General features: G+C 44.0%; 1 protein-coding gene across 2 annotated transcripts in view; it reads left to right on the top strand.

The window, feature by feature from the left end:
• TMEM178B (transmembrane protein 178B) overlaps window positions 1-15,167 on the top strand; it is a 265,442-nt gene that overhangs the window by 46,236 nt on the left and 204,039 nt on the right. For both annotated transcript variants that reach the window (XM_081024072.1, XM_081024073.1), the window contains one exon: window positions 11,425-11,538. In XM_081024072.1, coding sequence (XP_080880198.1) covers window positions 11,425-11,538 — 114 coding nt within the window. The remainder of the gene's footprint in view (window positions 1-11,424; window positions 11,539-15,167) is intronic.

The following is a 15,167-nucleotide window of genomic DNA, read 5'->3' as shown; positions in this document are numbered from 1 at the left end:
TTGGGCCAGATTGAGAAGGTGATTGGGCCACATCTGGTTGCCTACCCCTACTCTGGAGTAACCATGATAATATCAGTGACAACACATCAGTATAATTGAGCAGCATATTGTCCCAGTGAGATGTGAGCATATAGAAAGTTTTCTACTGGCCAGCATTGGCATGTATTGAGGAGCTGTCCAGTGCTGAAGTACCCCAAAGGCTAATCTTTCATAATTCATCATCAGTAATCTGCCACACATACCATTATGACTGTACTGGCATTTTTGACGGCAAAGAAGTAAGCATGAAGAATGAAAGCTGATGTTTATTATATATAAAAAAGGTATATTGCATCTTCAGAAGAGCATATAAAAAAGAGCCCACATCCCCAGGAAAAGCTAATCAGGAATTAATCACTTAGGCATGAATATTTTAAAATCAGCACTTGCATTCCAATAGTAACATGCCTTCAAAAACCTCAAAGTACTGTACAGTCTCTGTGGATAAGCTGAACAGTTTTTAATGACCTTTACAGGCACTCAGGTTGGTCAAAGGAAGGTACAGCTGTGTTGAAACTGCTCTACATGGTTTCTGCCTTTTTGTCACTTACTGAAAACACCATCAATTTTTAAAAACCTTCTTTTATTCCCCCCATTAAAAAAAACTTTTTGCTCATGTTCACAAATGCCATTATATGATGAAGACATTTGTCTGCACCACTGTTCTGGGACAATGTCGTCGCACTGCTTGTGATTGGCTGATGAAGGGTTCATGGAGGTGTTCACAGAATTAAAAAGCCAATAACATCAATGAAGCCAGAAACCACAGCGAAAGGAGCAGGAACACAGCAGAAAGAGGTACCAGAATAGAATATAGAAAGCTGGTGGTGCCAAATCAGGCTTGGCCAAATCTCAGAAGTTTGGAAACTTTAGGCAAACATTCTGCCCACATTTTCTTTTTACCTTGAAAACCAGCAGGCAACATGAAATATTTATTTATTACATCCAAATCCTACCTTTCCTCCAAGAAGCTCAAGGTAGTGTACATGATTCTCCGTTCCCCATTTTACCCACACAACAACCCTGTGGTGTAGGTTAGGCTGAGAGACCATGATTGATTTAAGATCACCCACTGAGCTTCAGAGTGGGGATTTGAACTCTGGTCTCCTAGGCCCTTAGCGATGTGGGTGGCGCTGTGGGTTAAACCACAGAACCTAGGACTTGCCGATCAGAAGGTTGGCGGTTTGAATCCCCGCGACGGGGCTCCCATTGCTCGGTCCCAGCTCCTGCCAACCTAGCAGTTTGAAAGCATGTCAAAGTGCAAGTAGATAAATAGGTAAACGACGGGAAGGTAAACGACGTTTCCGTGCACTGCTCTGGTTCACCAGAAGCGGCTTAGTCATGCTGGCCACATGACCCGGAAGTTGTACGCCGGCTCCCTTGGCCAATAAAGCGAGATGAGCACCGCAACCCCAGAGTCGGCCACGACTGGTCCTAATGGTCAGGGGTCCCTTTACTTTTACCTTACTCCTAGGCCCTAGTCCAAGTCTAACCATTACAGTATTGTAGTACAGTACAATACAACAACAGTACTGACAATATTCCCAGCTCTTTGAGAGTTTATCACTGCCTACTTATCCCCCTTTCTCCCTTTGCTCAAAGACAGGAAGAATCTATCCCGGACATTTCTTTCTGCTTGTTACGGAGTATCAAGGGATCGCCCTCTCTGCCTTCCCTTCCTGTGCTGTTTGCTCACTCATTCGTATTGGAACAGCTATTAGAAACTCATTGGGATTTCATATTGCTGAGGTTTCTTCTTTTTAATCTAATAAATTATGAAGAGCTGACCTGCAGGCTCACGCTCTCTGAAAGCTCCTCCCGGGGAGATAATTTCTTGTTCAACTCCCAGCCATGTTAATAAAGCTTGTGCCAGAGGGGTTCTCCACCGATTATGCCATTATATCAAAGGAGTTGGGGGTGGGAATAAAAATATGTAACTAACACATGTATACTTTTTTTTTTTTTTTAAATGCCCCTTTATAGACAGACCTTACTTAAGCATATATATATATATTTAGTTCTCTCCAGTGTTGAATAACTTTGTCTATGAGCCCCTCAGTCTTTATGTCTTCCTGTGCATTATACACAAGACAGTCTTTTATTAAAAGAGCTGAATTTGCAAACTGTAGGCTTTGCTCAGGGTGGAGGGAGATGATATTGGCAAAATTACGCAAAGGATTTCAAAGGTTTGTTCAAGCATCATGTTGGATGTTCAGTACTCTTGAGTATTTCAACAACCGTGCAACAAAAACCTAGACAGCAGTCCTTTGCCCACTTTCAGTACTCAGATTACTCCTCCTCCTGTATATGCCATTGTAAGCATCAAGAGCTAGGATTGCACAGAGGTAAAAAAAAAACACCTATGTGACAAATCAGAATGTGCTCAGTTCAGTTTTTGCTTTAGCCATTAAGCAGTCTGAGATAAGTCACAGTTTCTCTGCTGCAGCCCCCGCAATGGGGAGCTGAATACTAGTCGACATTACAGAGTTGTTGTGAAGATTACTGTGAAAGCATGAAGTACTGTTATCATTCTAAAGTACAATACTTGTGGGTTGTTGTTTTTTAAATCTTCAACATATCTTGTCCAAAGCCCTGTTCAAGAATTACTTACATACTGGGCATTTTTGGATATTGTTTTTCCTTAATTAAAAAAATGACCTCTATGTGGCTTATAAATCAAAACACATTGATAGGAATTACAAAACAACAACAGAAGGTAAGAATTCCCCATGCAAATGGGACTTCTGCATTATCAGGGTTTTCAGTTGCAGGGAGGATGCTTTGCATTATTAAAAAAACAGCAATTACAATGTCATTGTAATCAGTATACAATACAGAAAGTGTGGAGCAGTGGTTCCAGCACCCCACCACCACCCTCACGGGGCTACTTGAATATAGCTAAGGGTCTTGTCGGAAAATTTAATGATTTTTCTGCCTGTTGTAATGGTAATGCTGTGCTAGATGCTAAGTGTTTTTTATTTTTTAAAAAAGAAATATGTGCAAAATTCAAATTTCAATATAATAAAATGCAATAAGAAATAAACAAAGCAATACAAATACAATTTAAAATCCAAATGAACATTTTAGACATTATCTACTTGCCTTTTGTATGAACCAACAACACCTACTCTGAGTCACTCTTTTTCTGTTTCATGAGCTCTCTCTTATTTTCCCGTTTTCTCACTGCTTCCTTCGTTCCCATGAATTGACTCTCTATGCCTTTCAAGTGCTTTGCCGGCCTCCCCCTGCCTCCATTTTGCTGCCCTCTATGACTTTATTCCTTTGAGGAAGGCAGAGCTTGTGGATGTAATATCAGAGCCTCTGCCTATAATCATTGAGAATTCTTGGAGAACAGGTGAAGTCCCTGAAGACTGGAAGTGGGTGGATGTCCCCATCTTCAAAAAGAGGAAAAAAGAAGTCCCAGGTAATTTCTGACCAGTGAGCTTGATATCGATACCAGGAAAGGTCCTAGAACAGAAAATTCAACAGTCAGTCTGTGATCACTTAGAAAAGGATGCAGTGATTACTAAGACCCAGCATGGGTTTCTCAAAAACAAGTCATGCCAGAAGAATCAGATTTCATTGTTATTTCTTTTTTGATAGAGTTACAAGCTTGGTGGATGAAGGGAATACTGTGGACATAGTGTATCTTGATTTCAGCAAGACTTTGGACAAAGTTCCCCATGATATTCTGGTGGAAAAGCTGGAAAACTGAGGGCTGGATGAGGCAGATTTGTAGCTGGTTGACTGACCGAACCCAAAGAGTGCTCACTAATGGTTCCTTGACATCCTGAAAAAAGTGACAAGTGGGGTGCTACAGGGATCAGTCTCGGACTCATTGTTGTTCAACATCTTTATAAACAACTTGGATGAAGGAATTGAGGGGATGCTCATCAAATTCGCAGGTGACACCAAACTGGAAGGGGTAGCTAATGCCTCACTTCTTTTTGCCTAGGTTCCAATTTATGTTAGGGAGATCAGCCTGCCATAGGATTTATTTATGCACTATCACAGTCATGTCTGAAGCCTTTCCCTCTCTGAGATAGTATGGGGAGAAAGGGGGAAGAGGGGCATAATACATTGTGTCAGGGTGGTGTGTTTGTATGTCTGAGCAAAGAGAAGCAAAACATGTATCCTGGGGCTACCCTAGAGAAAGGAGGCTGCTATTTGGATGTCAGTGGAGGGGAAAGGCAGCTTGCTTGGAAGTTTTAGTATTCAGCCTGAATGTTGCTATTCAAGATTTCAGCAGGAGCATCACTCATTGGCTTTCTCCACTGTTATTTCCATCACAGCTGTTTTCACAGAGCTATCCATTGCCAAGCCCCAGGGAACTGGGAAAGAGTAAAGATGCTTTTCTATGTGTTTGACTTTAAGGGCGGGCGGGGGGGGGGTGACGATGCTTTTTAAGTACTGGGTTATTTCACTAAATTGACATGTCCCTCTTGGAATGTTTATCAAAAATATTGAGCTCATTGGAGTCGTATTAGGACTTCCCTGGGACTTCTGATCTTATGACCACTTTACACAGTACATTTTTAAGCTGTATAGCTAAAGCATCATTATCATTACTGGATAGCACTTTCGAGTGCTCAAACCTTTCTGCATGTATTTTGTGATTATTACAACAACCTTGCAAGGCAAGGAGGTATTATTATCCCTCACCCCCATGTTGCAGATGGAGGAATCCAGAGGATTTGGACTGGCTGCAGATCCCTTTTGAAGATAATCTTCATGGCAATTCTGCATTTGTTGCTGCGGCTTAGTCATGCTGGCCACATGACCCGGAAGTTGTACGCCGGCTCCCTCGGCCAATACAATATGAGCGCCGCAACCCCAGAGTCGGTCACGACTGGACCTAATGGTCAGGGGTCCCTTTAACTTTAATGTGTGCAACAGCCCATGCCAAGCAAACCATATGGTTCATTCCTTCCATTGTGTATCTCAAGGCAATGTAAATAAGGTTTGAGAGTGGGTTCTTTTCCAGGCACTGACAAGCCCAAACCTTCTTGAGCTTCAGCAAGGTTTCCACAGTGTGGTCCTTTAGGCCATTCAAGATTTGAACAGCAACTGCCCAGATCACACAAGCATGGCTAAAACTGTGGTTTGATGAAGACAGGGGCCAATCAGTAGCTGGGAGCCCTCTGACTCAATATGTCTTTGAACAGTGTTGCTTTTGCAGCTAGGCTTAAATTTCATAGTTGTAGTTCTCAGAGCAGTGCTGAGATGTTATACAGTAGCTAGATGTTACAGATGTTAAGTTCCTCTCCAGCCATACCCTCTCTCTCTAGGACACACCCCTCACCTACCTCACTTTACACCTTCTTTGAGTTTGCCTGGGTGGAATGTGCTTGATTACTCTGCAGAGTCTCTTGCTTGGCTGGAGGGAGACTAAAGAAAGATATGTGAGTCTGTATGCAGAAACTAGGCTACTGTCCAAAGGTAAAATTTACACTTGTTGTGCCATTCACTTTTGCTTCTGGCCCCACCCACCACTGGCATGTGGCCCCTGAAAAGGTTGCCCACGAGGGAATGTGGCCCTCACCATTGGCCATGCTGGCTGGGGTTGATGGAGTTGGAGCCCAACAGCAACTAGAGAACCACAGGTTCATCTTCCCCACTGCAGAGTTTGACTAGTGGTGGAGAGAACAGGAAACCCACCCTAAAGACCACCCTACCACCTGCCAATCTAAATTCATTTAATTGACAAATGGATGGCACCCTCAGTGGCTCATCGTGGATCTCTAACAGGTCTGGGTTTATTATGAATGGCTTGGAATACTTCTAAAACATCTCCAGATAAGAAGTTCAAGCAAATCGGAAGTGCTGCGCCTACACGTGCAACGTAAAATGGACAACTAAGGTGGTCAGATCCACCAACCTACCCACTCTGTGTCAGGACTCCTAAATCCCTTGCTGCACCATGAGGAAGATACAGAAGAATATGGTCTGCTCTGCTGTGTGTGAGGGGCTCATCACCTCCCCCTGGGTCCTCACTAATAGCAGCATAGGTCTTGCCGACTTACATAAGGTCCCAGATAGTCTTGTTGAGACAACATACTCCAAAACTAAGCCTGCAGGGCCACTGAGAGCAGACCTGGGAGCTGACCAGGGTCCTGACGTACTTAGAGGGACCTGACCCTGAATTTTTGTCTGACCTGTTTCTTGCTTTCATTTCCCCTGTGAACCCCAAGCATGCACAGAGTCGGATAGGCTGCTGGTGCACTGGCTAAGAATGCGACAATTTATGTGACTCTCTTTGAACACTCAAATAGTGATATATAAAGAACTGCTATTATTTCTCCGATTAAAGTTGTTGGGCTTTTTTTTGTTTAGCCTATTAAGGCAATGTGGCTAAGTGGACTTAAATTTAAGTATTGCAGCTGAATTGGTTTACAGATCACAGCCACCGTGATACCTGACAATTAGAAGCTTGGGATGCATTCCTAATTGCCTAGTTTGATAATGCACATTCTACAATAAAGACATCAGCATTAATTCACCCCGATCCAATAAGGTTGTGGCTTTGGAACAGTGATCTTGTGAAAGTCCGAGTTTCTCAAATGCTTATAAAAGCGTCGGCTTGCCTGTCACCACCCATTTCCCCTGGTAATGCAATGATGTTGTTGCCAAAGCTCATAAGTTGACAGCATACATTTGACATGCCTGTAATATTATTAATTACTTTTATATCCCACCTTTCCTCCAAAAAGAACAAAGTAGAGTACCAGGTTCTCCTCCTCCCCATTTTATCCTCACGTCAGCCCTGTATGGTAGGTTGGGCTTGTGACAGTGCAACTGGCTCAAGATTATGCAGTGAGATTCCTGAACTTGTGGGGATTTGAACCTGGGTCTCCCCAGTCTTAGTGGGGCATCCTAACCATTGTGCCAGACTGGCTTTGTTACAAGCAGGAGACCTGAGAGTATGGTTTGTTGAAAGCCATCTAGCTAATACATGGCTAAGATGAGATTTGGTCCAGGCACCAGGTGACTTTCTGACTCATTGTTCATATTGTTGGGGAGAGAGTCCTGTGCCTGATTACACTTCTCCTTTTCCACCTTATCGGACAGCACAATGATCCATGTAGGGCTTCTTCCCTGAAATAAAAGCTTATTTAAGGAGCTCCTAGATCATCAGTGCATCTTTACCAATAATAGATGTCTCAGTGACTCTTTATTGATCATTTAATTTCTGTCTCCAAACAAGCAGGAATAAAGAACGTTCAGCCTTTTAAACTTCATAACCCATGAAAAACAGATAAGACAAGGAGACTGAATAAAGGACAAGGAGCTTGTAACTCCTCTCTGCTACTGTGCCCTGGCCTGGAGAAGGTTAACAGCCAGGCTGTGTGGGTTTCATAACTGTCCTTTGGACCTCTGTGTTGTCCTTTGGCTGTGGAAGAGCAACTGTGAGCTCATCATTCTCTAGTGGTAATTCAGTGCTTGGGTGCCTTCAGATTTGGAATATTTATCTTTCCCACCAGCTGCTACAATTACCCAGCTATGTGCATCTGGTGCAACCTTACTCATAATCCTCTGTTTGAACCTCAACCCTACATTGAAGGGTCTGATATAGTGAGGTGACCAGTGCTAGTGGTATGGCAGGATCTGGCCAAGGGTTGTGCATCAGGGTTAAGGAGGCAAAGTGAAGGGTCAGGATTGTCCCAAGGCAGAATTTTAAGGCACACTCCACACTCCTCAGGTCAAGGGTAAGAAGATGCACCAATATGTCACCTTCAGACATCATGGGCAATCAGGCTGCCTTGGGTCCCTACAGTTCATTTGTAGACACATCTTTGATTTCTACTTTTCCCAGAAAGTAGGGTTAGTGAGCTGGATACACATTCTCTCTCTCCTTCCTCCCGCTCCGCTGTGCTCCCAATCCATGAGCATCACTCACTTTCCAGAGACCCCAGTGTGCCCTGGCTACATCTGACTTCCAGCAGCTTGAACAGTAGAGGAGGCTGCATGCTACTTTCAGAATTATTTTGTAGCTGTTTTGTAACCTCCCCAAGGAATCCTGGGAAGTGTAGTTTGTTAAGGGGGATGAGAGTTGTTAGGATACCTCTGTTTCCTTCACTGAGTGACAATTCTCAGTAAGGTTTAACAACCAACCCCTTTTCCTAGGGACCTGTGGGAATTGTAGCTCTGTGGAGGGAAATAGGGGTCTCCTAACAGCTTTCAGGCTCCTTAACTGTCAGGAGCCAACTTCTATAGGCCAAGGTTCCTTTGCCTTCCCCCATTAAAATATTTGAGGGGGCTGCCCCCCAAGTTGATAGGTATTGCCAGTCAAATGGGGTGCATGCACCGTGTCTTGTGATTGATTATGTGGGCAGAGGCTTACCCAAGCCCCCCAATATTTTATTCAAGCTGGCACCCTTGATCATGACCTTCCAACAATCACTACCCTTCAGACAATTATTATTCTAAGCTTTGCCTTGCTAACCTTGACACTCAAGCCCTAGCCAGATCCTAACCCACTACGAGCAGCAGCCATCTCACCATATCAGGACCTACAAAGGGTTAAATTTTAGCAAGAGGATTACGAGTAACATTGCACCAGATGTATGCAGCTGGATAAATGTAGCAGCTGGAGGGAATGATAAATATCCCAGCTCTAAAGGCACCTAAGCACTGAATTACTACAAGAGAATGATGAGCTCACAGTTGTCCTTTCACAGCCAAAGGAATAGATGGAGACACTGCCTTTCAAACTTGGGAACGGATCTGACTGTGGGTGGTGTTCAGCTAAGTTTTATTCAGAACAGGCCCACTGGAACGAATGAGCAAGACTAAGCTAGGTCCATTGATGTCAAGGGGTCTGCCCTGAGTAAAAGTTGGTTGATACCACCACCCTGTAAGTTCCAGTTGAAACTTACCACCCCAGCAAATGAAGCAAAATTACAAGAGATTACAACCATCTTCTCACTGAAAACAAATGTGGGCAAAAGCACAAGATGTGGCGATACGCCTCCCGAAACAAGCTGCAGGCTGAAATTTGCTCGTATTTTAAATTTTCATCAGTTCAGCTCAAATGGTGCATTTGTAAAAGAACAAAGAATAGCAACTGAATTTATTATCCGCTATGAATAGCTCTGTCTGAACACATGAAAGGGAAGACTGTTTTGGAGGCGATTATGGCAGCAACAGGAGGCTTTGTGAATGCACCTGAAGAATGCCATGTGTAGTTTACACTGTGAACAAATGCTTTGATTTCCACTGCACCATTGATGGTGGGTGCCCCTTGGGACCAGAAGGGAAGAAGGCAGGAAGGTCAACAGTAGGTGGAGTCAGAGCCAATGGCAGGCAGAGCCAACTGAGTCTAGTTTTGGCTCCTCCCCCTTGTTGAGTTCCACAAAGGTAACAGTGCGATTTAGGAGGAGGAACCTGGCAATCAGTCCTATGCCCTGGACTGGTTGTCAGCATGAAGGCAGGCAGGTGGAGGTAGCTATGAATAAGATCACTGCCATCCCTCATGTCTTCTTTTCCTCTTCTTTTTCTGCATCTGTGGGTTTGTGCACTTTGCTGGCTCTCTAGAGGACAGCTTACACTGGGCAGGTATATAATAGTGTAAAGTTTAATTCCAGACCAATAAGCCTTTTACAGCTTTGTGCCAAAACCTTCATCCCATACTTGTAACAGAAGTAAGCATGATGGAAGGTTAGGTTTTGTGTCTTTCAGGCTGGCATAACCATCTTTTTAAAAAATGCACAGAAGGAGGCAATTGGGGCACTTTAAAAAGGATCACAATGGCTTTCTTTTTTTAAGTATGGTTCTTAGTTGGAAACTTTCATTCTGGGTGTGCATTTGGTGCCCAGATGGCGAAGGCACACGCCGGAGCCCATCACGCTGTCAGGGCAGACGTGTACATATGTAAATATTTTGCTTTCCCCCCTATAATATTTGGCTTTGTCTAATCTAATTGCTGTCAAAGGCAGAATGTTAGAAACATGGAAGGAAAGCAAACAATGGAACACCTCCGGTAACTTGGGAAGATGCAAACCCGCCTCTGTTGTAACTAGCAATTTGGTTGCATAATGATTTAGTCACCCTCCACTTTTGTGGTGTGTTCATGCCAAGTGCAGTTTAATGACCTAACGTGGCTCAAAAGGCTCATTTGATAAAGGCGAAGTCGTAGAAAAGACCTAGCCTGTTGGATACCAAATATCATAACAGAATTGTGTCCAGATTAAAGAAGCAGTTCTACTCTAGTCTGCCCTGGTTAAGAGATGCCTCTGGAGTGTATTGTTCAGCACCACCTTTTAAGAAGGGCATTGACAAGTTGGGCTGTGTTCAGAGGAGCTCGACCAGGATGTCGAGGGATCTGGAAACTGTAATGTTCAGGGTTCACTGTGAGAAAGCCATGGCAAATAATACGATTGTACTATTGCAGTATGAGCTTCTCCAGACAAAGCCACTTCCGGCCTGCCCAGGAGGTGGGGTTGCGGGCTTCACGCCCACCCCCCACGTGAGCGGGGGCTGGTTTCAGCCCCCGCGAGAGCAGGGGAATCCCGGCCGTGTCTGCCCTATTTAGGGCCGGCGCAGAGGGGGCTCACCCTCTTTTCGCCAGCTAGCCCCCACGTTTGTTGACCATCCTGATTTCCATGAACAAAGATCAGATGGAGTCATGGGCATAGCCAGCGGGGTGCAAGGAGGGGCAGCCTAAGTCAAGTACAGTGGTACCTCGGATTAAGTACTTAATTCGTTCCGGAGGTCCATTTTTAACCTGAAACTGTTCTTAACTTGAAGCACCACTTTAGCTAATGGGGCCTCCTGCTGCCACTGTGCCGCCGCAGCACGATTTCTGTTCTCATCCTGAAGCAAAGTTCCTAACTTGAAGCACTATTTCTGGGTTAGCGGAGTCTGTAACCTGAAGCATATGTAACCTGGAGCATATGTAACCCAAGGTACTACTGTAAATAAATAGAAATACTTAACTAACTGACCAATTGCATTGCAGATATCTCACTTCTGCCCCACTAACATAAAGCCTGCCCCTCTAAAATAAATCTTGACTACACCCATGGATGGAGTTTAGATTATATCTGGTATTTACTGAACCTTGCTTTGTGGGGAGGTTACACAATGATGAGCATTCGCACATTATCCCAATGTACTTTCAGGGTGTTCACACACTTTCCCACTAGTCAGCCCTCTCCACTTTTCAGTGTATTAACTGGGCTCACAGTGATTCCAGGACAATAGTGAATGAGGCTTCCTGCAACATCCTGACTGTTTCTCTAGGCTTATTGATGTTAAGCAATCCTCCTGCCGGTGTCCCACATCATCTAGGTGTGGGTCTCTCACGCTGAATTGTGCAATGCTGCTGGAATGGAATAAGTCTCTCTTCTTGCATAACAAACATTGCCTTCTTCTTGCCTTTCCCAGGAGCAATTGACCAGTGTTCATACATCAAGTACCACTACTCCTCAGCAACAATTCCCAAGAACCTCACCTACAACATTACGAAGACCATCCGCCAGGATGAGTGGCATGCCTTGCGTAAGTCTCTGGTCTCCTTCCTTTTCTCAGCGTTTCTGGGTAGCCAGCAGGCATTGCTTCCCATCTGCAAGGGGGTGAAAGGGACAATAAGTTGGGCTTCTTGCTACTCTGTTGTTTGCTTGCCTGTGCTGGGGATGCTGCAGCGGGAAGGAATATGGTTGGTGACACAGCATAACCGTGCGCTGGTGGCTATTGAATTACATTTGGAAGTTATGAACAGATCCAGTGCTGGGATGTCTAATTCAATCAGAACTTCAGCGTGCTAACAGTTGCGTTTGTGATACTGATGCTATTGCAGACAGTGGAATTTATAGGCTATTGTATAAAAGAGAACCGTCAGAGCTATGTACATAACCATTAATTTGCTCAAGTTGCTATGCTGAGCTCATGTCGAATAGAGTTGTGGGGTTTAGGGTCTTCTTTTTTTTGCATGTTGAAATTCCAACTTGTGAACAGTCCCTTTGACCCTGATTATTCAGCAGAAGTTGCCAAGTAGCAAGGATTGGATAGTGGGTCCTATCTTTGCACCCACTGCTTTCTGAGAGCTCCCAGGCAGGGACCTTCCAATTATGAGTTGTGTTTGGATATGGCTGCTCATACTCAGGATGGGGATAAATAAATTGGGTTTGCATTTTGATAAGTGCTTGTCTGATTTGCACTTCCTGATCCAATACACAAACCAAAACACAGCTATTACTTGAAATGTGTCCTTCTCCAGATGCTATGACACACTTTCCCAAATACATTCAACAATGCATGTAACCAGGGGGAAAGTGTAAAGTGTTTTTAACTTTGCAAAATTTAATAATAATAATAATAATAATAATAATAATAATAATAGGAATAATAATAATAATAGGAATATGAATACAAAAATGTGCAACCCCCACCATTCCCCTCACATCCTGCTTGCGCTTTTGGATCATGATTTCTTTGCCCTGGGTCCTAACATTATTATTGTGCTGTAATATTATACTGTGCTGCTTAAAAAAAAAGTTTTAAAATATTGTGTCCAGTCCTGTTCTTGTAATTATGTTGTTCGCCATCCTGGACATCTTCAGAATGAAAGGTGGTATATAAACAACAACAACAAACAACAATAAATCCAATATAATTAATATTAATGGGGAAATTGCTTGACAAAATGCATAGATTAGGCCAAATTGCATACATTTTTTTATATATTAAGAGAAATATGCACAGAAATCTGTATGGATTTTCATGTAGACTTAAAAGAAATAAATCCCCGGCTGCTGCACAAGTGGGGTGAACTGTCAATGTGAGAACCAGAGAAAAGCCTAAATTGACAGATTCATCCATTCCTAGTTCATAACTGACATCCTGCTACTCAAGCTAGCTCTTCCCATTTCCTTGCCTGGGGCAGTGCAAAGAAGGCCACCAGAAGCCTATCTGATCGCTGCTACAGCCAATGGGCATCAAACAACCTCTGAAGCTAGTGACCATGACAGGGAAAGAGTCGCCTTGAGATACATGGCTGCCATTAGAGATTACTTTCTCCCCCTTGTGGCACTCGGGGTGGGGAAATGAGAGGAGGGCATTTCATGTCAGAGTCAAGGAGCCTGTTTTCTCATGGCTCCATGGTGGCACAGTATCAGAAAGCAGAAAGCAAGGCTACTGATGCAAAGTCCCAGTAGGATTGAATAGATGCAAGAAGCCACCGCCAGGCCATTCTTGTAAGAGCAAGAAGTCACTGTGGAAGCGCACACACAAAAGCTGAAGGTACTGTCACCTGCTTATTGAGGAAATACGTGCTCTGTGTTGTTGTTTTTAGCTGGTGCTTTCTCCCTCTCACAGGGACGTGATAGAGCCTAGAGGAAGTTTTCATAAACAAGTGAAATCATTGCAGGAAACCTATTCTGTATCAGGAATAAGAACTCTTCCAGATGTTGCTGGGACCCTAACTCTCATCATTCCCTACCATCATGGCTGATGGTCAGGGATGATGGGAGATGTAGTCCAACAATCTCTGGAGGGCCACAGGTTCCTCATCCTTGATAAGGTATATATATATATACACCAGTCTTCCTCGCCTTGCAGCCCTCCATATGGATCGGACTACAGCTCCCACCATCCCTGAGTATTGGCCATGCTGGTTGGGGCTGATGGGAATAAAAACAATTGGAGGGCACCAGGTTTCAGAAAGCTGGTCTGTATGGTCTTCCTCATTCCAGGCTAATCAGGAGTTGCTTCTCTAAAGCTTAGAGTGAAGCACACTTTTGTAGGCTTGCTTCAAGATGAAAACTTTTCCTAGGTGCGGAGCTGCAGTCATACACTAAAAACACAGGGGAGGGATTGTATTGGCAAGTCCCACTTGCCATCTAGTTGTATAGTCAGTATCCTTAGCAAAGGGCACAACATGTATAGGAATGTATCCATGTGAGGGGGGATTGTGGCCCAATTAGAATTCAACCTTGTGTAAAAGAGCCCGACATCTGGGCAAGCTATGCATTGAAGACCCTTTCACAAGCCCATCTAATACATAGCTGGTAGTGGGCTGTGATTATGTGGGCATTGTCTAGCTGGCTTCCTCCTGCTATCCCTATATAATGCTTTCAACATGTGATATGTGCGCATATACGTGAACTCCCTGTAGTAACTCTGATGGGTCGAGTTAAGAAAGCACATTGGTTCCTGGAGTTATCAATTCAAGGAGACAAGAGGGCAGACAGGCATTCATTGGCTGTTGTCGTCGTTTCGGTGTTCAGTAGATCGCTGACTGAAGCAGATAATTTTAAAAGCAAAGAAATATGTAAAGTGAATCAAATATTCAATGAGATGTAGATATCACAATTTGCATTGCAAAAGCATCCCCCCCCCCCCGCTTCTGCTGAAAATCTCACAAGTGGGTTGGATGCATACCATTGGTGTACTCTTTGCACCGCACTTGTTCCCTGCCCTGTCAGTTTAAAGCCAACTTGGACGTAACTAATGAAAAATACTAATGAAAAGTTAACTCCTCCTTTCCTCCCAAGGGCAGATTATTGCATGGAGAGATAGATAGATAGAGAAGAGAGAGAGAGATTGAGATCCATGCTCCTCTCTGCTTATCAGTCTCTGCAAGTGAGAAGGACCTGTTCTTCACACTCACTTTGATTATTTAAAGTGCCATCACTGAGAGAAATAAAACTGTGAACTGTCTCCAGGTAGGAGCCATGGAAGGGAAAGGGAGCCGAGAGTGCAGCAAAGAGGTAAAGAACCAAGACAGTCTGAGCAATTCAGAGCCCAGAACACACTAGCAGCCCTCTCTCCTTTCTCCACACTTTTCTTACTAACCACACTCCTCTCCTTCTCTGTGCAAGCGTGCATCAATTGCGCCAGCCACTGAGAGCCAGAATAAATTATAGATTGCTTTTCAAAAAGTCACAATGGTGGGAAGCGCTCTCTCTCTCTCTCTCTCTTTCTCTCTCTCTCTCTCTCTCTCTCTCTCTGTATTTGTGTGTGTGTGTGTCAAAGGAGAACCTAGAAGTGATAAGCAGACGTTTACTTCAACTCTGTGATGTGTCTGCTTAGAGCGGTGGGTGGGGCGCAGAGCTGAGAGTCATTGCAGGGATGAGAAAACCAAACCATGCAAACACCACACAACACCATGCAAATTCAACTTGAAAAAC

The sequence above is a fragment of the Podarcis pityusensis genome (assembly GCF_964106645.2).
Source record: "Podarcis pityusensis genome assembly, chromosome: 10".
NCBI lineage: Eukaryota > Metazoa > Chordata > Lepidosauria > Squamata > Lacertidae > Podarcis > Podarcis pityusensis.
The sequence above is the reverse complement of the archived record's forward strand: the minus strand, read 5'-3'. Positions and strand labels throughout refer to the sequence as shown.